Source organism: Cinclus cinclus, chromosome 19 (genome assembly GCF_963662255.1).
Source record: "Cinclus cinclus chromosome 19, bCinCin1.1, whole genome shotgun sequence".
Lineage (NCBI taxonomy): Eukaryota > Metazoa > Chordata > Aves > Passeriformes > Cinclidae > Cinclus > Cinclus cinclus.
In genome coordinates, this window is record NC_085064.1 from 1,064,566 (window position 1) to 1,088,412 (window position 23,847).

At 53.3% G+C, this 23,847-nt stretch overlaps 2 protein-coding genes across 2 annotated transcripts in view; one reads left to right on the top strand and one right to left on the bottom strand.

The window, feature by feature from the left end:
• Positions 1-3,476: 3,476 nt before the first annotated feature.
• Positions 3,477-9,998, bottom strand: OLFML2A (olfactomedin like 2A). Its single transcript, XM_062505759.1, has 8 exons — positions 9,930-9,998; positions 5,983-6,246; positions 5,735-5,842; positions 5,445-5,630; positions 4,983-5,244; positions 4,637-4,870; positions 4,303-4,488; positions 3,477-4,078 (listed from the first exon to the last, which is right to left on the bottom strand). Exons 1-8 carry the CDS (start codon positions 9,996-9,998, stop codon positions 3,477-3,479), a joined length of 1,911 nt encoding a protein of 636 aa, XP_062361743.1.
• Positions 9,999-18,449: 8,451 nt separating this feature from the next.
• The window catches only part of NR6A1 (nuclear receptor subfamily 6 group A member 1), a 60,370-nt gene continuing 54,972 nt past the window's right edge, over positions 18,450-23,847 (top strand). The window contains exons 1-3 of the mRNA XM_062505931.1: positions 18,450-18,509; positions 20,673-20,741; positions 22,439-22,541. Coding sequence (XP_062361915.1) covers positions 18,450-18,509; positions 20,673-20,741; positions 22,439-22,541 — 232 coding nt within the window. The remainder of the gene's footprint in view (positions 18,510-20,672; positions 20,742-22,438; positions 22,542-23,847) is intronic.

Here is a 23,847-nt window from a genome sequence, read left to right on the forward strand (position 1 = left end):
GGTCTGCCCAGGGCCCTGAATGCCCGTTTTGTTGGCCAGTCTGGGGGAGGACTTGCCCCCACACTGCCCTGGTCCTGCTGCTCCATGAATACGGGCAGTGTCTGGATGCAGGCGCTGTGCCGGAGGGATCTGCTCCCGCCGTCCTGGGGGCTCCCGGGCAGTGGTGGCCCGGGGCTCCCAGGGCTGGGGGCTGCTGCTGCTGGGCTCCTGGCTCCCAGCCAGCCTGGCTGTGCTTCCACAGGGAGATGGAGAAAGCCCCTGCGCCAGGCTGAGCAGAGCCCTGGGCATGAGAGCCTGCTGCTCCCGGCCGTGCCGTGGGTGCTGCCAGGGAAGGGGTGTTTGCAGGTGCACCCCACCGACCCGAGGGGCTGCCATGGCGAGGCCGGGGTGCTGTGGAGCTGGTGGTGTAAGCCTGGGAAAGATTTCTGTTTCCACTGGTGAGTGAGTCAGCGGCGGCACCGCCAAGGCCCGTGGCTCCCCTCCCTTCCCTCCGGCCACCACCACCGCCCACCACCCGCTGCCCAGCCCTTTCCCACAGCTGCTCGCGGTCATCAGCCTTGGCACCTGTGTCCCCACATCACACCATGTCCCTGCAGCTCCTGGAGACTGACCAGAGGTCCCGGTGGCACCAGTGTTCTCCTACTAAACACGTCCCAGCATGGGCAGCAAATGGGTGGGGGCAGAGCTTGAGGGCTGTGGTGCTGGCACTGAGCCTTCTGCTCCCCAGGGATGATCTGGGGGCTACTGGCATGGCCGGACACCATGTCCCAAGCCGAGCCCTCTGCCAAGCCCCTGGTCCTGGAGCTTGGCTGTGCTCAGACAGCTGAACTGCAAGGGATCCTGGCAGAGGCAGCTTCTGGGGTAGAGCACTGGGCTTTGTGGGTGCAGACTGCAACCATGGGCAAGTTCTGGCCAGAGTGTCACCTGCCCACTGTACCTCCTGCCCATCCAAAGACTGGCCATCTCTGGCTCATGTCAGCCCCGAGACAGCTCAGCACTGGGCCGGCACCGTGGGGAGAGCAGGACGCCAGCCTGAGCAGCGGGGCCAGGAAGGAGGAAAAACCACCACAAACAAACCAGCCCAGCCAGTAACTGAGAAGGAGGCAGGGGGGATCAGGGCTCGCTGCCCAGCTGCACCGAGGACAGGAGGAGATTTTGGGAGCAAGGTCTGTGGCACCAGAGCCACCTGCCTAGATGGCCTCAGCTGCCCTTCCCCAGGCGCCACATCGCTGTCACAGGGGCTTCGAGCACCACAGCCCCCCAACATCCCTGTCTCAAGCTTCATTTGCTGCTTGCTGCTGAACTGGGAGATTTTAATCTTTTAATCACGTTATGAGCCGAGGTGGTGCCGGCCACGCACAGGAGGAATGTCTGGAAGTCAGCAGCCCCTGTCGCAGCGGGAGCCCATCCTGCCCCCACCCACATGTCCCCGCTGTGTGCTGCTCAGGGACCCCTGTCCTCCCCAGCCTGGCTTGTTCTGCGACTGGAACTGGGACCAGGGGCAGAATGTGGGACCAGAGACCAGGACCAGCCATCGGGGACCCGTGCCAGAACAAGGATCAGCTCACAAAGGGCTGCTGGGACTGAAACTCCATACCACAGCCCAAAGGAACCAACACAACGTAGTGCTCTGACCATGTGGGTTTCATTCCTCCCTTCCCATGTTTTCTGACCGAGGGGAGCAGAGGGGTGTCCACAGCCCAGCCCAGCACGGAGCCACGGCAGCCCCTGCGGAAGAACAACAAAGCCCTGGAATTAGAGATGTGTTGGGAGTTTACTTTACCACAAAAAAATGTCAGAAATCCGTATTGTTTGTACAGGGATTTGCTGGGGATCGCTAGATAAAAGCCTGGCAGGGACCCAGTCGGGGGGAAAAGTCGGCCGGCTCCTTTCTGGTGGCGAGGACCCACGGCCAAGAGAGGGGAGCAGTGCACGGCCGGGGGGACTCAGGGCAAGAGCAGGGCAGGGGCCGGTGCTGCCGTGAGCCAGAGGAGAACCTTGGAGCAGCGTGGGGCCAGGAGAAGGGATGCCAAGCTGCCCCACGCCTGGCACCGGCTTCAGGTCTTCGCAGTGGAAAGGAAACCTTTCCGCATCCAGGGACACGAGGTGCCCGTGGCCACCAGCGGGTGCGGTGCGGGGCCCGGCGGGGCCGAGGGGACGCTGCCCGCACATCCCCGCACAGGAACGGGAGGGCGCTGGGAGCGGGGGCCGTTCTTCCCCGGGGCCCCCCCGGCAGCTCCGCGCTTGCCAAGTCCTGCAGCAGCGCCAGGGCAGCTGCTCCCCGTGCCCACGCTCAGCTGCTCCGCGCTCGGCTCTGCGGCTGCAGCTCAGGCTGGACAGTGCCAAAGCTTTTCCCCAGGACGCGGCAGGGGCTGCGGTCCTGGGGCTGCGCCAGGACCCTCCTGCCTCTGCAGTGCCGTGGCACCGTGCTGGTGCTGCTGGGGGAACGCGGGCTGTGGGCAGATGTGCCTGCAAGGTGAGCAACAGCTGTGACGGCAGCCCCCGGGCACTCCTGGCCTGGGAGGATGGCGAGGGACAGGGACAGTGAGGGATGGGGATGGTGAGCACCCACCCTGCCCACTCCTCCCTGACCAGCTTCAGGACAAATGACAACACGCGCAGCCCGCTCTCACATCTGTTATGTTTTAATACTGTTCATGTCTAAAATGACCAAAACCAAGCCAAGCGCTTGCAGTCCCTTGCTCTGCCTCACACTGAGAGTGAGAGGCCCAAGGGCTGCCCTGTCCAGTGCTGGGTGCAGGCAGGTGTGAGGGCAGGTGTGCAGGTGAGTGTGCAGCTAGGTGTGCGGGCAGGACACCCCAGGCAGGCTCCTCCGTGCCTGCTGCCGAAGGGGACTTGCACGGCTCCAGTGAATACATTTAAATAACAAACTCATGATCAGCAGAAGTAAAAGGCATCTTAACCACATTTCCTAAAATAGCGACTGGCACCTGTTCCTGGCTCCTGGCAGTGAGGGGGCCCGCCTGCCCCACGGGGCTGGGTGCAGGCCAGGGCATGGGGCTGTCCCAGCACTGGCACTGCTGGCAGCTGGCAGTGATGGCACGCACGGTCCTGGTGGGCATGTGAGGAGTGTGGCTGGGCTGGGGGCAGTGCAGGAGGTGCTCAGTGAGCTGGTGCAGGGCGGGCAGTGCCAGCAGTGGCAGAGGGACACGGGGCTGGGCTCCCCTCTGTGTCCCTGGGAAGGCCATGCTGGCCCAGCTGCCATGGCCCCAGGGGCCACGTTGTCACAGGGGTGTCTACTGGGGGCTGCTCTCATGTGCTGTCCCTGCCCTACAGTACAGTGGGCACAATGTGGGTAATGGCCATAGCAGATGGGGAAGGTTTTTGGGGGGGAAGGCGGGCTCTTGCCACAGCCCTGGCTGGAGCTGGGGTGCCAGGGCCAGGCTGCGTCAGGATGCCCCAGCCAGGCACAGTGCAGGGTGGGTGCAGGAGTGCAGTGGGACCCGCCCGGGCACTCAGACCACGAAGCGGAGCCTGTACGTCATCTGATGGCCGTTGTCCCAGGCATAGAGCACCTTCTCCTTGGGGTTGTAGTCGACCTGCGTGGTGAAGGAGTAGTGGTTGAGGAAGGGCAGTCGGAGCTCTGCCTCTGTGTCTGTGTGCGTGTCGAAGGCATAGGAAATCTGCCCTTCCTTTTGGCTGTAGGTGTCCACAGCATAGAGGATGCCACAGATGATGAAGCAGTTCCCGTATGTGTTGCGCTTCAGCCCCGTCTTCCAGGTGGTTTCCTTGCGCACCGAGAGATCCACGGGGTCAAGTTGGCTGAGGACGATTACCTCCTGCTGTGAGTAGTCATAGTCCACCGAGGGGTAGATGACCCAAAGCCCGCTCTCATCCACAGCGAAGTCGATGTCCGAGTGGCCCCTCCACTTCCAGGGCGTCGTGTCCTCATACACCACGTCGTGGAGCTGTGCCCAGCCTGCCACGTACCGCTCCTTCAGGTCATACTTGATGATGTTCTTGGTGAAGGCACGGTTGTAGTAGAAGGCCCCTCTGTACACCACGTGCCCGGTGCCAATCCAGTTGTAGGGAAGCTTATAGAGGTTGCTCCAGCGGCCTGTGAGTGCATGGGAGAGATATTGGGACCCTGCACAGCACTGGGGTGCCATGCACGATGACCAAAGCATGCTGGCAGCAGCAGGGGACTTGTGACCCCCTTGGTGCCTTCTGGATGGTCCTCAGCTCCCCTTAGCTGCCCACTGCCCCAGGGCCCTGCACAGCTGGTGTCACAAAGCACTGAGCACCCACTGAGGAGCAGCCAGGACCCCTGTGCCCACTCACCCTGCTTGAAGCTGTCGAGGCTCCTGAACTCCACCAGGCTGTTCCCATAGTAGTAGTTGGTGACGTAGATGCGGTCATCCTTGGCTGCCGGGTCCTTCATCCAGGCTCCCTCGTTGCGCCCGTAGCTGTGGTGCTCCATGGGGGGCTCCACTGATTCAATGGTGCCTTCACACTCCGCCTCCTTTACTGGGTACCGAGGGGGAGGAAGAGGAAGGCTTATCCCTGCCCTGGGCAGCTGATTCCTCCTTCTCTTCCCCCTGGAAGATTACCGCTGGCCTAGCTCGGCCAGGGGCACGGGAGCACTGGGCTGTGTGCCCTCTCCCAGCTCACCCACCTCTGTTTGGGGTTTCGGGGTCCCCGGTGCTGTCAGCCCCCTGCCCCAGGCCAGGGCCGGGGGGGCTGCGGGCAGTGCTGCGGGGTCCCGGGGCCGTGCTGGGCACAGCCGTGGTGCTGGGCACAGTGGTCTCTGTCTGCACAACAGCTTGGGCTGGGATGCCCTCAGCCGAGGGAGGCGGGGGACCTCTCTCCTCCTGCTGCTCTGACACAACTGCCGCTCTCACAGGTCCCTCTGTGGAGGGACAAGCTGGGGGTCAGTGTGTTTGCAGGGGCAGGCCCTGACCCTCCATCCCGGTGGGAGGTGTCCTCCCAGCCCCCCATCCCTTCCCTGCCCCCAGACTCACCACGGCTGCTGGCCGGACCCTCGGCCGCTCCCGCCTGCCCGACCTTGTAGTAGGTGATGCCTCGGACCACAGTCTGCTGGTGTGCCAGGGGCTTGGGTTTGGCCGTGGGCTGGGACCCCGCCCTGGCCTTGCTGTTCTCCTTTTTGGGCTTTTCGGGCTTCAGTGGCTTCTCCTTGGGCGCTCGGGGGCCGGCCCTGTCCCCCAGTGCCTTGCGGGTGCTGGGGTATCGTCCTGCCTCCTTCTCTCGGCCGCCCGTCGTGTCCTGGGGGGCACAGCCTGGTTGGACCCCCTTCCCTCCCATGCCCTTCTCTTCCCTGCCAGGGAGTGGGCACAGGCTCCAGCCCAGGGGTTACCCCAATGCACCCACCACAAGCCTGGGGGAGGGAGCTTGGCCCTGCCTGGCAGCCCTCACTGTGCCTGCACGGGATTCCTGTGCCTTGGGGTACCTGTGCCTTGGGGTACCTGTGCCTTGCTCTCAGGGACTGCAGCCGCATCCTTCTGCAGCAGCTGGTAGCCCAGGTTGGAGATCTCCTTCTTGATGCTGATCATGATGTCAGAGTAGTTCTCGTAGCGTTTCATCTGGTCAGTGAGGTGCTGGACACTCTCCTTCATGAAGTCATTCTCCCTGCTCAGGTTGGTCTTGATGGTCTGAAGGAGAGGACAGGCTGGAGCCCCATTCAGGGAGCTCATGCGTGGTCCTGAGCTGCACAGTGGGGAGCACCATGGGGATGGTGCTGCTGGAGCCAGCTCACCTCCTCCAGGGTGTTCATCTGTGCCACCACCTTGTTGATGTAGGAGTGCACCTTCATCAGGTCCATGCTGTACAGCGTTCCCTCAAGCAGGTCTACCATGGACTGCAGCTGCAGAGGGTGGCAGGGATGGGGCCTGGGGTGAGGGCTAGGGCACAGGGCAGGGGAACAGGGCAGGGGCACAGGGCAGGGGCACGGCTGCACAGAGCAGCAAGTGGGTCCGGCCGCCGGTCCCACCATACCACAGATACCTTGAAGAGCTCAGGGGCCTGTTTCTTCAGCTTCTCCATCTTCCACTCATTCTCACAGGGGTTGAGTGAGGAGGGCGGCGCGGTGCAGGAGCACTTGCAGTCAGCCCCCGAGCTCACTGTCTCCACGGTGTAGAAATCCTCCACGCGCGCACTGCCGTTCCTGACGCGGCTGCAGGCGTCCTTGCTGAGCGGCCGCAGGATGCACTTGCAGCGGCAGTCGGAGCCCTCCGAGGTCATCCGGACCTGATCCGCATCACCCAGAGCCTGCAGGACACGTGTTGAGCCTGGTGTCCCACACGGGTGTCCCTCAGGGCCAACCCCAGCAGACCATCACAGCCAATTCCCTCGCTGCTGCTTGCCCAGAGATCTCCCACTGCCCCTGGGGCTCATGGTTGTGCCCCAAAGAGTGTGAGGCATTCTCTAGTCCAGAGCATCCTGTCCCACCACTCTGCACCCAGGCTGACAGGGATGATGCCCAGGGAGCTGCTCATCCCTGCAGGCACCAGTGTTTTGTGGCCCGGGTGCTTCAGTGTCATTTCCACGGCTGTTTCCCAGCCTCCAGCAAGACCTCCATGAGCAGGGATGGTGGCAAGAAGACCCAGCAGTGCCTCTGTGCCCCCACGGCACAGCTCCAAGCCCACACAGGGCCCGTTGTTTGTGGTGACATGCAGCCACCTCGGGGTGAGCTCGGCCCCTCAGTCTGCTGCGATGGCCTGAGGCACACGCTCAAGGACTCCCTTGTTTCCACACACGGCCCTGATTCACGCTACAGAGCCCAGGGTGCTTTTGGACTGGTTTAGCTCATTTCTCCTGTCGTGTTGAGGGGAGCTGAGTCCCTCTCGCCCCCTGCCACCGGCTGTGCACCCGCAGGGACCTCTGGCATGGCCAGGCCACTCTGGGTGTCCCACGTGTGGGGATGAGCCTGTTCCAAGTACCCGGGAGGGTGGGAGATCAGGGAGAGGCAGTGCGGTGACCCTGGAGGGAGAGGGCTCTGCCCACAGGGACTCTGACTCATCCTGGGAAACAGAACGGTGGCAGAGCTGGGAAACAAGCTGAGCTCTGGCTCCCGGTTCCCCCCGGAACACAGCGAAGCATAGAGCGGCGTGGGAAAGGGCAGAGGCCCACGGGGCCCATGGACACGGGGTCCACGTCCTGCCTGCAGGCAGCACCCATGGCCACACAGGGACCCTCCTTCCTTCCAGCAGGGTTCCTGCGCTCTGGCACCGGGGCAGGGGCTCCCCCTGAACTGGGCACGGACCCCCAGCTCCCCCCAGCCCACACGGGCCGGGGGCTTCCTCCCCTTTTGGAAGGGCTGCAAAACTTCACGCATTTTGCATTTCAAAAAACCCTTTTTCGTTCAAAGGGAAACTAGGTCCTGCTGGCTGAAGAGAAACACCAGGAAGCCAAAGGGCTGTAAATTGAGCATTATCTAATCAAGCTCTCAGCAGGGAGCGGGGCAGGGACCCCCTCCTCAAACACCACCTCGCCAGGCTCGCATGTCCCTGGGTACCCTGACCTCCCCCATGGCCAGGCCAGCACTTGTGCAAACAGGGAGGACGATTCACAGCCTGGCCCCTCTGCACACAGCCAGCAGCAGCCAGAGCTGCTGTCCTGGCCATGAACAGTGTCCGTCTGTCTGTCCGCACGGAGCTTCTGGTGTGCACACAGCCCTGTGGGAATCCCATGCTGTGAGATCTTGCTGTGCCCCTTTGGAGGCCCACTTCAGTTCCAAGCTGGGGTCCCCCGTTCCTGCCAGCACCTCGAGAACCAGGCACCGCTGAAGGTGCCACTGCTGCAGCACAGCCCGACCCCGGCACGTGCTGTGACCCCACCTGCTCCCAGCACCTTCTGCAGGACAGGGCTCGTTCCTGAGGGAGCAGGTGACTGGGCTGTGCATCCCCTCCCGGCCCTGGCATGCTGTGGTGGGAGGCACATGTGGGGGCCCGCATGTCCCACTGAGGTTGGGCTGAACAGGCGGGTGCCCAGAGCAGCGAACGCTGTGGAGCAGCCACAACAGCAGTGACACTGCACAGTGTGGAGGTGTCTGGAGCACAGAACCTCTCCTACGGGATGAAGGGCCAGCCGCTCCCCAGAGACCAGCCCAGCTCCAGCCACATCCATCCTGCGTGGGCAAAGGCGCTGTGGGTGTCTCTGCACTGTGCCCCCCAGTGCATCTCTCCACCTTCACGGGGGACCGTAATACTAAACTTCGCTCTGCTGTTTGCCAGCTTCCCTAAACAGGAACTACGTGTTCTATTTATAAAGAAAAGTCCATAAGCAAGGAAGTATTAAAAAACAGGCTCCCACGTGGGAATACTCCGCGAGGGTCGCCCAGGGCGGTACATGGGCTGGGTGTCCTCTGTCAGCCTGGCCGGGCTGTACCCAACTGTACAGGGGACAGCCAGAGCAGGGCACGCACAGACCCTCTCCCCAACAGCGCACAGCTGGCTGGGGACCTGGTGCAGAAGGTGGCCCATGCTGCTCTGCTCTCTCCAAGTGGGAATCTGTGAGCTCCCCAAGAATCCTGCGTGGGAAGCCGATTCTTTCCCTTGGATCCCCGCCACTCGCTGCAGACCCCAGCCCAGGGTGCTGGCAGGTGGCTGCTGCCTCTCCTCCCGAGCCGGTCCCGGCTCCACAGGGGCTGCACACCCCCCCTGCAGAGTGTCCCTGCACTTTGCTGAGGATTTCCTCACTGCGAGTTTTATGAGCTGGGTAATTTTCCCAGTTTCCGGGACCTCTTGCAAGAGCATCCATGTGAGCAAAGAGTTTGTGACATTATTTGGAGAAAGCGGGACCTTTGACAATGACCCTTGGCCAGCTTTTAAGCTGTCCTGTGGCTGCTGCCAGAGGACTCGTCTCAGAGGAAAACACGCTGTGTTGATAAGCTGCTGCACCGCATGCCTCTGGCACAGCTGCTGGGAGGCATGTCCCCATCACGGGAGGGAAACCGTGTCACCCATCTCTTCCTCCTCCTCCCAGGCTTGGCACAAAGTGTCGAACACGTCCTGCAGCTGAGGCAGAACGGTGCTGGTAGGCCTGGGCCGTGGCTGATGGCAGCCAGGCCCCGGGTGCTGGCGCTGCTTGGGCGTCCCGTGTTGGTCACGGGGACACAGCCATGCCAAGCGCTTTTGTGGCACACGCATGCCCACCGATGGGATCTCATCCAACGGCAAGAACCGAGAAAACACCTCTTAGCAGGCAGTACCTGCGGGGAGGGAGGGACGGAGGAGGCGACGGCACCGCGTGGATCACTGAGTGCTGCCAGCATCACCTCTGGCACCCCGCCGGGAACCCAAGCAGCAGGGCATTCCAGGCTTTGGATATCTGTTCCAAGCTAAGTGCTGCCGACAACAGCTGTGTTAGAGTCGTTTTCCACCAAATGTCTTGGAAAATCCCGTCTTTTTAACGTTTGGTGATCCTAGCAGGAGCTGCTCCCACCACCATTCCTCTGGGCTAGGTCCCGGTGTCCCTGCTCCGGCCCCGCTACAGCCACTGACCCCGTGGGAGACGTCTTCCAGCTGGAACGGGGGGCTCCGGGATGCACGGGGGAAGGTGGCTCCCCCGCGCTGCCCGGTTCCGTTCCCGTTCCTCATCCCCGCGGGGGTAGGCTTGTCCGGGCTGTTCTCCCTGGCACGGAGTCGCTCATTGCAGCGCCCATCGCCGCAGCGCCGGGGCTTGGGCACCTTCCAACCGCTCGAACGCGCCCATCGCCCGGGTCACTCCCTGCGCCGAACCCCGCCGCGATGGGAGCACCGGCACCCGAACCCCAGCCCCGCCCGGGACCCCGCGCCCCCGCAGCTCCGTGCGGGCACAGAGCGCTGCGACCGCCGGGGACACCGCAGGGACGGGGCTGCCCCTGCCGAGTCCCTCCGTGATCGCTCCCGGCCGCGATCGCGATCCCGGTCCCGAGCCCGGTCGGCGCCGGTGCCGGTCCGGCCCGTCCTTACCGTGGCGGCGCCGCGCACCGCGGCCAGCGCCGGAAGCAGGAGGAGCGCGGGGAGCAGCAGCGCCCGCATGGCGAGAGCGGCGGTGACCGCCCGCACCGAGCGCCCGCTCCGCCCGGCCCGGCTCGTCCCGTCCCGGCGGCGGGGAGGAGCTGCCCGTCCCGTCCGTCCCGTCCCGCCCCGCCCCGTCCCGGCGGCGGCACCGGCCCCAGCAGCGGCGCGGGGGCGGCGCGTTCCCCCCGGGCGGAGCCGGCCGTGCCCAGCCTCGGCGCTCCCGCAGTGCCGGGGCTGCCCGGTGCCCCGTCCGGGGCTGCCCGGCGCTCCCCGGGCTGGCCGATCCCCTCCTCTGAGCAGGGGGCTGAGCCCGGCCGGACCCTCGCCGGGGCTATGCGGTTTCCCCGTGCTACGGCCCGTGCCCGGTGCCCGGTTTCGCCCCTCTCGCGGTGGCCGTGCCCGGTGCCCGGTTCCCCTCCGGCGGTGCGCGGTGCCGCGGGCAGCGCTCGGGGCTCGGCCGGCGGGTGCCCCCTGCTGCCCCGCCGCTCCCGGTGCACCGGCCCGGGGAAGCCGGGGCGGGCCGGGGCGCGGAGCCCGCGGGGCGGGGCGGGCCGGGGGGCTCGGGGCGGGCCGAGGGCGCGGCCGTCGGGGCCGGGCCGCGGCTCCCCGCGGGCGGCGCTCGGACTACGGCTCCCGTGGTGCCCCGGGGGGGCGGGGCGCGGCCGGCCCGGCCGAGCGCGGCGCGGCCCTGGCTGTCAGCAGCGCCCGAGCGGCCATGGGGCAGCGCGGCCGCCGGGGCCGCTGAGACCGCCGAGCCCCGGCCCGGCCCGGCCCGGCGCGGCCCCGGCGCCGCCATGGAGCTGGAGCCGCCCGCGGAGCTCCCGGAGCCCCGCGCCGCCAGCAAGGGACCGCCCCGCAGCGGTGAGTGCAGCGCGACGGGTCCGGGCGGGCCGGGGGCGCGGGGCGCGGCGGTACCGGCGGCTCCGCCCGCCCGATGCGGGCCCGCAACTTTCCGCGGCCGCGGGGCGCAACAAAGGGCCGCTGCCCCCGGGGCTCGGCGGGTCCCGCAGCGGGTCCCCCCCGGACGGCGCGGCGTTTCCTGCGGATCTCACTTGTTTCGGCAGAAATCGCCTTTTCCCCGTCCAGGCGCGGTGTCCCGCGTGGGCCGGCCCGGTCCGGGCGCTCCGGGCGGGTGACCCGGGGCGGCCCCGCGCGGTCCCGGTACCGCCCGCCGTGTCCCGGCCGTGCCCCGCGGCTGCTCCCGGTGCCCCGCGGGTGTCTTGGCTCGGCCCCTGGGAGCCGGTCCCTGCCCGGGGTTTATGGGCACCATTTGGGACCCTTTTACACTTCCCGTATGCAGATGCCGCATCTGCACTTGAATGTCCCTGCCAATTTTTATGGTTTACCAATTGCATTTTACCATCTTAAGGTACTCGGGTTCTCTACAAAGGGTTTGCTCAGACAAAAGAGGCTTTTTATCAGGCAGCATCCTCGGTTTTCGAGATACTGGCGGTACCAAAAGATAGGCAGTGTGGGAACTGCAGAAATGGGCATTTCTGTAACCGCCCTGATGTGTAAGGTAGAGTTGTCCCTGGAAGCACTTTATTCCTCATCGCTTAATTAGATGTCCGGTTGGATGAAAGACACTTAATGCTCCTAGATACTTTAATAACACTCTTAATACTTTAATACAGCCCTAATACTTTTTGAATTTTCTGATTTGATTCGTCAAGTGTCTGTTGCTTTAGTGTCCCTAAGAGTACAACAATATTCATGCTTTGTCTGCATTTGCTATTTTTCTCACAGATGTGGGATTTTGGGGGAAATCTCCTTTGATTAATCAGATTAGCTTTAAGAGTTTCTTGTGTAGCTGCTTCTTGTGACAGACGTAGCTGTGATTAGGTTTTTGAATGGGTGATGTAACAACCTTTTACTACTTAGCCTTCAAAAATGTGAAATACTGCTGCGGTGTTGAGACATTGCTTGACCTTCAGTCTTTCTAAAGCCTCTGGGGGAGGAGCAGGAAAGATTGGGTTGTTAATTCATGGTTTTATAAACTACCTGCAAATGATAATGGCAAAGGAAGACTCAGAATATTTCGTTTTCTTACGGAAGATTCGTGGTACTTTTGATACCTTGAGGAACAGCATCTTAACTCTTAACCAGTGCAAATTGTACGAGACAGAGGTATAAAAGTCAGATCGTGTTCTTGGTGTTAAAATGTTAATGTTAAAATCATTAATGAACTTAAGCTCTGCACATGGCTTCTGTGTTAACCCAGAGTAAACTGCTGCAAGTTTATTGGTGCCTTCAGTGAGAGAAGCCTCAGGATAACTTTGAAATGCAGGGGCGTAGTTTTATTTCAGCAGTTACGGGCAATTGTAGCCTCATTATTTGAGGGACACTTGACGTTCTTGCAACATAAGATGATGGTTTCCCCTTGCCAATTTGAGTACTTCCTCTTCCATGTAAGAAACATATTTTGTCATTGAGCAAATCAATGGCAAAAAAATAAAAACAGGGGTTTTAAAAAGCATTTAAACTGAGTTTTGCCATTTAAAATCTGTTTTGCTATAGCTTCAGTTGGCATCTTTTTCCTCTGTGAGGGAGACATGATGTCTTTTACATAGTTTTAATTATTTTGTGTTTTAGCTAAAATGGGGACACAGCAGATTATCTAGAATTAAGATAACTTTGTTGTGTACTCTGGTCTTGGAAGACAGATTTATCAGGAAACTACTTGAATTTTGTGTTCTCGTAAAATGATCAGAGTTTCAGATGGGCAGATTACTGATCTGGATAAACTTCATACCAGAGAAAAGAGGAAAGTTGTCAGAGCACAAAGAATGTAAGATTTTCAAAGAAAAATCCCTTTGCCTGCATCCCTTCCCTTTTCCACAGCATTCCCAAACTTTACTGACATTTTTAGTGGTTCTTTATGCTTGGTTGCTTTGCATCTGATGAGATAAGCCTTTGCTTAACAAAGCCTATTTCATTGATATAGTTGGGTCTTAGTTTACTTGCTATAAACATTTCTTTGAAGATTTAGGAAGAAAAACAAATGGAGTTGTCGAATGGCAACTTGCTGAAGTCAAAAGTCTCAGAATAAACAAGAAACTACAGTGTTAATTCAGCTCAGCCTTGGCTTGTTGGATGTGGATGTCTCTTGCTTTTGTAAATAATAAAAGAAGTAATTCATAGGATTCTGAACTCAGTTGTGTGATGGGAAATGAAATATTTGTAATTTAGGATTTGATGGTAAAGATGGAAAAACACCTCTTGGTATAAAGTTGGAATTTGGTATTGATGGCTTCTGTAGATCATTAATCAGGAAAATGGGTTTATGCATGCCTTTTTGTGCTGAGCCCAGGACTAGTGCTGTGTGTTGAGCAGATGCAGTGTGTGATGTGACACTGCAGCAAAAGGATTTTTTTTTCCCCCGCTTTTCTATAAAACAATATAAAGATACTGTGTTATGGAAAATGAGGGAACTTTCCTATCTGGGAGACTAATTCTTGATTGTTGGGAAGCAGTAGCTATCTTTCTGTCCTGCCTCTGGCTAGTCCTTTGTGGTATTTCTTTTCTTGGTGGGGAAAATGTGCCAGTGGTTTATTGAATTACTGTTCAATTCCTACGTGGTAGAGCTTTGAACAGATGCATTTACACCAGCATTCTGTGAGAATGGGAGCACAGTTTATCCTGTTGATAAACTGCCTATTTAAATAAAGCCTTCAGCAGTGTAATCTGGTAATTCTAATTAAGTCATTTACATAGGGAATTGGCCCAGGGTTTCATCAGATGGCTGCTGGGGAGCTGAAATGCATTCTTTCCCTCCAGCTGTATTAAACCAGCCTTTTGATCCTGTCCTTTTTTTAGCCTTTAAGCCAAAGTGGTTATCACTGTGCAGAGTTAATTGAGAAAGGGAAGTTGGGGGACAAGGGGACCCTTCGAGCTTTAGCTTTGGTCTTAATTATTACAGCTCTAATTACATAATTAGAAGACTTCCAGATTTTATGTGTTGATAAAAATGATTCTGTACAGGTTTTGTTAGAAAGAGGAAATACTCCACAGAGAGGCTGGCTTCAGTGAAGTTCTTTATTGGTAAATGATTGCCAGTAACTTATCTGGAAAGCAGTATATGCCTGGAGTATCTGAGTTCTCCCCCAGCACTTCGATAAGGAGGTTTCATTTACCCAGGGTGGACCCCATGTCCTTCAGAGAGCACAAATTACATGTCTAACTTCAATTGCCTAATCATCCCAGCTGTAGGCTTGTAGAGGTGGTGAAATTTAAACTTAGAGAAAAGTCTGGTCAGTGTGAGAGATTAATTTTTTAAAAAATCTATCATAGCTCTCATGCCAGGCTGTCTGCAAACTGCTGTGATGTCCTTGTCTGGAAATATCTCACAGCTGAAACTTGAGGGGAAACCTTCAGCAGTTTTTATGGGAACATAATCTGGGACTGTGACATCCCTCAGACTAAATCCCCAAATTCTTTTGTTGGGTAAAGCCCCCCCCAGCTGTTCCTGCAGGAAATGTGGGTTGCAGTGGTGGTACAGAAGGTGTGGTGGGCTCCCTGCACTGCTCACAAACGTGCTGGTGCTGCACCCCTGAGCTGTGAATGAGCACGGGGCTCCTGTCAGTGTTAGGCTTTATTCTGATTATTGCTGCTGAGAAGCCCAGGGTTTACCTGCAGGAATTACTGCAGAGCCCTCAGATCCTGAAGCCAAGTGATTAAATGATGGCTGTCGTGGTTGTAGTAAAAATTTGTAAAAGAACTCCGAGTCTCTGAAAGTTCTGCCAAACACCAGCTTTTCCTTCAAAAATCTCTTCATTCAGTCTCACAGCTGTAGCTTTATGTTATTTGGCAATACTTACAAGGAATTATTCCTAAGTATGTTGTTTCAGATGTCTTGTAGTGCTTTTGCCAGGAGACTCTCTATCCTCTGCCTGTTTTATCAACAGTGCTAAGGCAATGCCCTTTCTGTGGGTCACAAGCAGGGGTTATTCTTACCTGCAAATTTTACTCGTGGTGGTGTTCAAAACTGAAGGGAGCTGAGGAAAGGTGCCAGTGTTGGGTACCAGTTTGCTGCTGTACCAAGCTGGGCTGTGGCTGCTTTGCTGCTGTTTTGTGAAGCTTTTTCTTTGCCCAGTTCTGCTTTCCTGCTTACCTGGTCCTGCCAATTGGGCCCGTTGGAGACATGTGAAAAGGACACCCAGCAGGAAGAGAGGCCCATGGCCTGAAATATTCATCAATCATTTTCCTGGCACCAGGAAACCAATCAACTCCTCTAAGGGGGAGAGTGCAATCAATCACACAATGTGGGAAACAGGGATTGCTGGCCCTGCCAGAAATGTTCCTGCATGTGGGCACAAGCAAAGGGCTGTGCTGGTCCTTACTCACAAGTGGTAACTTACACCCTTTTGTAAAAGGCACTCTGTGCTGCATCACCAGCCCCAGCCTGCACTCAGGGTTTTGTTTTCAGTAGTGCTGACTTGTATTGTACTTAGATTTTTTTTTTATATATATATATATTTACCTCTTTTCTGTAGCTGGTAGGTGAAGGGTTTGTTTCCTGTTCCCAAACCTCCATGTTCTGAAGTGGCAGGTCCAGCAGCAGCAGCATGTTTTTATCTAAAGGATGAGAATTTAAAAATTTTGCTCTTTTTTAATGAAAAAAAAATTGAAACAGCTTCTACTGCAAACTGGTACTGGGGAGAAAATGCACTTCTAGGTGTTTAACCTCTTTTTCTCTCTTTGGGTTATGCTAAAAGAAGGATATATAGATTGCCCAATAATAAGTGAATTGTAGGTGTCAACATCTGTAGGATATTTTATTGTAGGATAGGGATTATTTGAATTCAAGTAAGAGTTCCAATAATAATTTGAAATTCAAATAAGAAATACTACAAAATATTCTAGTAAGATGCTATAGATTGGAACAAATGACCTGTTTATAGCTTTTTTTTTTTTCCTGGTAAAACCTCTGCAATAGTTGCTACATAAGAAATGCCATCATCATGGCAAAAATAAATGGCAGTGTCACAGCCTTTTTCATCTCCTTTAGCCCAGAGGATCACGCTGGGATGGTTTTTCCTGAGGAGAGTGAGATGTTTCAGGCATGGCCATGGTCTGGGTGGGGTGCAGGGGGACCAGCCCTACCCACCACTGCCCAAGCAGAACATGACCATCTGTGAAGCACCAGTGCTGAGCAGCTTCAAAAAGAAGAATACAAATAGATCTCCTGTAGCAATGTGTGTAACAATTATTTTAAAATTGTAAAACTTGTATGTCTTCCAACATAGATTTTAAAAAAGGCAAAATTGTGCACTGTCTTTTCATGGAAATCAGCAAAACATGAACTGCTGTATTATTTAATGTAGATTAAAAGTCAATTAAGATTCAGGTTGTTCTTCAGAGCAGCACTGTATACTAAATTCAATCCAAAATTAATTTCTCATTGAAGAGATTAGGAGCCTTCTCTTTAAAAATGTAGATATTTTTCTGCATTTAAGGTAATTTTCTAGTATAAGTGGAGACAAATATCCAGAAATATCAGGAAGGATATTTCTATTATGAACAGCATTTTTCTGTCTGTCAGACAGTTTCTGATGTGCTTTTTAAGATGCCTAGATGTGTTAATACAATTAAAAGCTACTATGAGATGTGGAATCCTGCAAAATGAGATTATAGCAATAGGCAGATGTGGCTGGAATGAGCCCCAAAGAGAAAGGGAAGTGTTTCTGGAATTGCAAGCAGCAGGAGCTAATACGGTTTGCAAACATGGGAGACAGTAGGCAGAGAGGTAGGTGGGGAGAAAGAATCAAATTTCCCTTGATTCCTGCCCCTTTGTAATCCCTATCCCTGGGAGGCCAAATGCTTAATGTGAGCCTTTCAATCCAACAAAACCTGGGCTGCTGGTAGAGAGGGAAGTGCTCCGTGGGGCTCTGAACACTGAATTTCATCAGCAAGATGCTCGAATCAATAATGGAAAGAAAACCTGAAATCTCAAGCACTGGGCAGTTATTGCAGCCACCAGGACAAGCCACAGCCACTTCCAGGTGGGCTGTGGGAAGTGGAGACCTCCCAAAGATGAGAGAGCCACACCATCTGTGTTCCCACACTGCCAGGTGTCCACTCTCAGGGCTGCTTCTAACCTGGTGCACTGCCTGTGGTCTAGAACAACTTGCCCCTGGGAACACTGGCTAATTTGCAGCATGATTTCTGCCATATTCTGTATATCACAACGTGCTGTTATTTATCAGGAGATCACTATTAATCTGCAGTGATGTTGACTCTTAAAAAAATAGCATCTCTTGTATAGTATCAGTCAATTCCAGTTTATTTTTGTAATGTAGGTAATTCTAGTGGACTCTAGATGGATATTGCTAAAGTGGTATGCCTTGTGTTGGCCAACACTTTATCAGTGATAAAAAAGTCAATAAAGAATTTCCCTAGATTTGCAGACTGATTATGCAATTGATCTTTCAATATTGGAGTAGGCTGGGCTGCCTGGTAGGCAATATCCTAATAAACCAAAACATCCCCGAGGCAGAGAAGATGCAGAAATCTCATGGCCAGGGACAGAGACATGATCACCTTCTCTTAGGACAGACTTTTTTCTTCATCATCATAGTTTTTCTAAAAAGTGTTGGTGCTTGACTGTGTTTTCCCTTTTGGGAGCCTAAAAAATCTAAAATAAGATGCCAAATGTGTATGAGTCCCCTTCAGGGGAATGAGCTGGCTGAGAGCTGCCCTGAGCATTGCTGTTACCATGAGCTGGCTCTGAGGACACTTCTTCCACACCACCCCCTTTTTCAGGAGCAGAGCCTGCTGAACCTCTCGGGGAAGCTTTCCAGAACTCCCAGAAATCACAGAGGGCTTCTGGAAACCCAGCCCATAAGGTATGTGGTAATGCTGATACCACAGCAACATGCATCTCCTTCCTGCTTTGATTTTTGTGCCTCAGGAGGCACGTCAGGAATCCTGTGACTTTTGATGGCATCAATAAATCAGATACCTTGCTGACAGAATTTTACTGGAATGTAAACAGGCATTTAAAATAACAATGTTTGTAGAGAGTGTATTGAGGAATGGAGTGCAGGTACAGGGAAGATTGAGCTCTGTGTAGGTTTCCTTTAAGTTTTGATGGTAAGCAGGAACTGGGATTGTTTTTCATGTAAATGAAAATAAGTAAAAATATTTCTCACGAGATGACCTTATTTCCCACTCCTCTCTGCAAACAGTGTGTGTTTTCAGTGCTGAGGTGAGACAGGCTCTACGCAATGTAGGGGAAAGGGGAGGAATGTCTCTGTATAGTAAAATTTAGCTGATAAGAGATAATGAATCACCTTTAACTGGGCTCTGCTGAGTAGTAGCTGCTCTGGGGAACTGCAGGCTGGTCAGCCTTGTCTCAGTCCCTCAGTGGGAAGGGTATGGAGCAAATCCTCCCAAAAGGCATTTCCAGGCACTTGAAGGACAGGAGGATAATTGGGAACATTCACTGTGGGTTTACCAAGGGGAGAGATCATGCCTGACCAACCTCATTCCTTCTGTGATGAAATGACTGGCTCCACAGATGAGGAGAGAGTAATTTTGTCATTAACCTTAGCATTAGGCAAGGCTTCTGATGCAGGCTCCCATGTCACCCTTGCAGGCAGTTTGGGTGGAAACCTGGGCTGTTTGGTTGAAGGGTGGCAGTGGAGTTCAAGCGCTCACTGGTGGCCCTTGTGCTGTGATTGTCCTTGGGAGTCAGTACTGGGGCCAATACTATGGAGCAATTTCATCAACCATCTGCATGGTGGCATGGACAAACTCCTCAGCCTCAGGCTGATACTCGGGAGGGCACAGCTGCTGTTCAGATGAACCTCAGTAACCTGAAGGAGAAGCTTGATTGAAACTTCAGAGTTAAACAGACACAAAGATCAAGTCCTGCACCTGGATAACCCCATGGAACGGTGCAGGCTGGGGAGCAGCTGAGCTCCTGGAGAACCTCACAACTGAGTCAGGCTGGGCTTGTGACAGCTCGTGGCCACGAGCTTGCCTGAAGCACTTGGTGCCTTCTGTGGGACATGGCAGAGTCCCCTCTGGCCCACGCTGTGCCTGCTGAACCGGTGCCACCTGCATCTCCTCGAGATGAGCACGGGCTGTGCCCCACAGCTCCGTGTGTGTGACTGATCCTGGGCAGGAGAGCAGCTGCTGGGAAGGGGGGAGCACCACGGCACTCCCTGAGCGAGCACCTTCTGCTCCTTCCCACCTCGAGCATCCCCGCAGTGCTCAGGGCACCGGGTGTCACCTGCTGAGCCCCTCCGTACCTGAGGTGACAACACTCAAGGGAAGGGGGTACCACAGCTCATCCTCAAAGTCCAGGGCTGTGCCACAGGTTCAGGCTAAGTTCATTTCTGGGGAAAGCCCATATACCCCTTCAATTAGCATAAACAGGGACAAGGGCAGGCAAAGGTCAAGAGAAGTTCAAAATAGTATAATCTCTTTTTGCTGGTGTACCCAAATGTTCCTGATCCTGCAAAGCTCTCCATGCTGGCCTTGCCAGTGTGTTTATTAGACCATTGTAAAGGTCAAAGGTCTGGCTTGATACAAGGGGAGTTAGAAATCGAGGGGTTAAGAATAGGTAGCATTGTTGCTTAAAACAGGAGAAATAATTGATTTATGTTGTGGTGGTCAATTAGGCTGTAAAGTGAAAAACTCTTAAAGAAACCCTGTGGCTTCAGGGGAGCTTTTTGCTCTGATTCCTGCTCAGCAAATAGGGGTACTCCAATAAAGGTCATCAGCTCTATGAGCTGAATTATTAATTCCTTTCATGCCACTCAGGGCTTGTAAACAGTGTATAATACAGGAAAACAATTGGCACTGTTCACTGAGTGGGCAGAGGAGAGGTCAGGAGGTAAATACTTGGCAGCAGCCACTCTTCAAAACTGAGCATCTTTTTCATCTTTTAGAGTAAACCACTTTCCAAAATCTTAGTCTGGTTGTTAGTCTGTATCTCCTTTCCCTTAGATGAATTGTTTTTAGGACTTTAATGGATTACATATAACTAGGAAGATAAAAAGGGCTGGAGGGAATGGTGGGGCATTATGGATAAGAGAGCAAACCAACATTGTCATGTTTCATAAACAGCTGCAGATATTGAGAGAAATTTAATATTAGATTTAATATTGAGAGAAATTATTAAATCCATCTATTCAATGCAGGGTACAGAACAAGCAGTTGTGCTTTTACATACTTAGGGAAAAAAAATCAAAGTGTGATTTTGAGATTAGTGTGTTACAAATACCATCTGCCAGTAGTAGCACAAGACCAGAAATGTTGATGTATTGCTGCTCTTGGATGCCACAGCTGTGCCATGTTCCTGCAGCACAGGGCAGGACGTGGAAGGAATTCTAACCTCAAACTTGAACAGCTGGATTGTAGTGAGCATGGTGTCTGCATTGGTGAACATATTACAAATAGTCAGCAAAATACATAATTTCAAGCGTGAGCTGAAATTTCAAAGTATGTCTGGGAAATAGTTACACTTTGTTGTTTGCAGCCTGTAACGTGGCATTACAATGAACAATCTAAAATTTCAGGACTTGGAGAATTTGTGCTGCCTCTCTCTAAACACTTTCCACTCAGAAACCTCTCTTCAGAAGGCACAGGCATTATTTAGCTGCTCTTTGAATGATACTTGATAAACTATTCCAGATGCTGGCAGATGTGGCTTACTGCCCTAAGTGACTGCTGCTCTCACAGCAGCTTCTCAAGTGCCTGCCCTGTGCCATCTGGCCAGTGCTGGGCAGTGACCTCTGTGTGCCAGAGCAGCAGGTAACCTGAGTGACCATCTGCTGGCTTGGTCCCTCTGCCTCCCTGAAAGCAGAGTTGTGCTCAGTGCTGACTCTGCAACACTCTCAAAAGACTCACAGTAACTTTAACCTGCACTTATTTTGATTTAGATGTATGTGAAAGCATGTGTAGCTTTCAGTAGGTGGAAGTACAAAACTCTTTCCAGGAACCTGAAATGGCTGTACTGCATATGAAGAATCTTTTATTTATTTACAAAATATGCACAGTATATGGCTTGCTAGTTCCTAAATCAGGGAGACTATAGTATTAAGGTGGAAAATAGGAGGATGCCAAATAATTTTTTCTTCTCTGAGCACATCAGACCTGTGCAATGTAATCCAGAGCCTGCTGGGAGGTTGCAGTCAGCATGTCACATGCAGCTTTCTGAGCACTGCTGCAAGAGCTAAGCAAGATGATAAATTAATGTATAGATGTTGTGGGCAGTAAATGCCTTGGTAATTCAGTGGGGAATAGGACAGAAACAAGCCAGGTCGTTGCTGAATAAATCTGTGTTTGTTGCTGTTCTCAGCTATGGCCAGTGGTTAACATGATGAACTAAAGCTGCTGCTTTGAGTAGCTACACTGAGGAGGCTCAGAGTGGTACCAAAGTATGGCACGAGGATTTAGTCAGTGTGGTGCAGTGTCTGCTCTCATGTTCTGTAAAAATGGGCTGCTGAAGTGTTTACTTTTGTTTGTGGTTTGCCTAATTAGAGCAGAACTTTGCACTTCCAGTGTAAACAGTGGTCCTCAGGGAAGAAATGGGAATTGCAAGAATGTGAAAGGCAGGATTTGGGCTGGCAGCAAAGCCTGGCCGTGGGCTGGAGCTGTGTTCTGTGGTTTGGAATGTAAACTTAAGAGTGTGCATTTATTGGGTCTTAGAGCTAAACAAGTTACAGAATATGTAATTATGTGGGACCTACCAGCACCAAATCATGGAGATGGAGACTGAGCTGCTTGACTTGGGTGTTGGTGGTGATGTGCTGAGAGAGGGCTGTGGTCTTTTGAGAGAGATTAAGCCCAAAGAATGAATCCTGACTTTACCTAATCTTGGGTTAAAACTGACCCTGTTAGTGCAAGATGGTTTTCTCCTGGTTTGGATCCTGGAAAGGTGGGTCCTTTCCAAAACACAGAGGGTAATCTGGCATTTGTTTCTGATCATGTTCTGACTTTGAGGGTTTTCACTGGCAGACACAGGCAGGAAGTTCTGTTTCTTCTTTCAGCTGTTAGAAAATAAAGCTTTAGAGTGGCTTGTGCTTAAAGACACTTGTTTCTGATGCTGCTCCAGATCAAATTCCAGCAGCTTGCCAGCCTTTGGAAGAAGATCTCTCCTCTGATCAGAAATCTTTTGAAGGTTCACTGGACACAGATGGGAGATCATCATGTCCTTTCATTCCACAGTAATACTCTGAATACAGTTTAAACCTGATGTAATTTAGACTTTTTTTTGTGCTGGAAGTTGCTCTGAATTGATATTCTCAAACCATCACAAGTTACAAATTACCAATATGACTGCTGAGAAAAGTACATCTACAGATAATGTGTATGATAGAAATACCTTGAAAGGGGAAAGCTGATGCTGCTAAAATTATCTGCTTCTCAAAGCAGCTTCCTCAGGTGATTGAAAACATGTGTATTCAATTTCAGTGTAAATGAAAGTTTTCAAAATAAAATCTTCTCAGAAACATGCACATCACATCTTTCTCATTTTCACTTTCCCATTAGCTACAGATGTGGAGCAGATGAGTTCCTCCTCTCCTGTCCTCCCTATGAACTCCATGGGCAGTAAGTACCCCTTTTCTTGCCATGTGTGACCAGGTAGAATTTCTCATTCTAAGATAATCAGGAGATATGAACTGATACTCCATGGTAGAGACTTGGAGAAGTTTTACAGCTGATGCCTATTCATGGAAGTGGGGATTCCCATGGCTGAGAGCTGATGAGGTATTTGTTACAAAAGTAGCACAGACCAGGTCTGCACATCACTGTTTATGCCAGCAGAATGCAGGTTCTGTAAGATCTGTTGCCACTCAGTGAAGGAGATGCCTGCGTGAGTGATACAAACCCCTGAGGCTATGTCAATTATGTTGACAGGGGAGTATTTTTCTGTAGTGTTTCACTGTTACACTTGAAAATCTATAGCCTGGAATTTCTCATTAAACTGAGAGCAGTTGGTGAAATTCTCCTCAATTTCAGGGTAATTCTGGGCCTGTAACTTTTTGAGACTTTGAAAACCTGAGCTGCTGGACACCTAAAAAAGTAGGAATTCAGAATTCCTTTGCAACACTCCCTCTAGTGGCATTTGCTGTGTGGAGGGACCAGTCGATGGGAATCCACTAGGTGGCAACAGGCCCTTGTCAGACTGGTGGGACTGGGAAACCATATCCTTAACAGGGCCCAGAACCCCTTGTCCAGAGCAACTTTACATCTCTTTGTTTGGAAACTGTGGACTTTTCAAATGTGGCAGACTTCTAACTGACAGCTCATTTCAAAAGTAATGTTCACATGTTCACAATTGCTAAAAGCCTCCCAGAGCCAGGACGTGGTCCTCTCCATGTGCCTTTGTGCTGGTGGACTTATACTTAATTTTACTGGAGAACTGTAGTTCCTATATGGTATGATATGTAGTTCCTGAATGAAGATCTGGTTCCTTCCTTTTTAACGAGAACAGCCCTGTGGGATGCATGCATGGTAGGCTCCGAGTTGTGAACATGTGTGCAGTTATTTGCCTTTTGATTAATAAAACACATCTTTGTAGGTATCTAGCTAAGTTTTCATGTAGTTTATCACTTCTATATGGAAACAGGTAATTTGATGTGCATATGGAGAATAATTTGTCATGTAGAGACATGTACAGTTCATGACAATATATTGGCTAATACTCTGTTGAACCTTTGTGGCCTGACATAGCTCATATTTACTCTTGTGCATTGACAGGTATTAAAACAGAACTAAGTTTTCCATAGTATTCTCCCAGTAGAATCTATCTGCAAAACAAGGGCAGGGCTGTCCAACATGAGCTGACTGACCCTCTTTCCCCCTTAAATAACTGTATGTTATTGCCAGTGTGCATTTGTCCAGCTACAGCTCT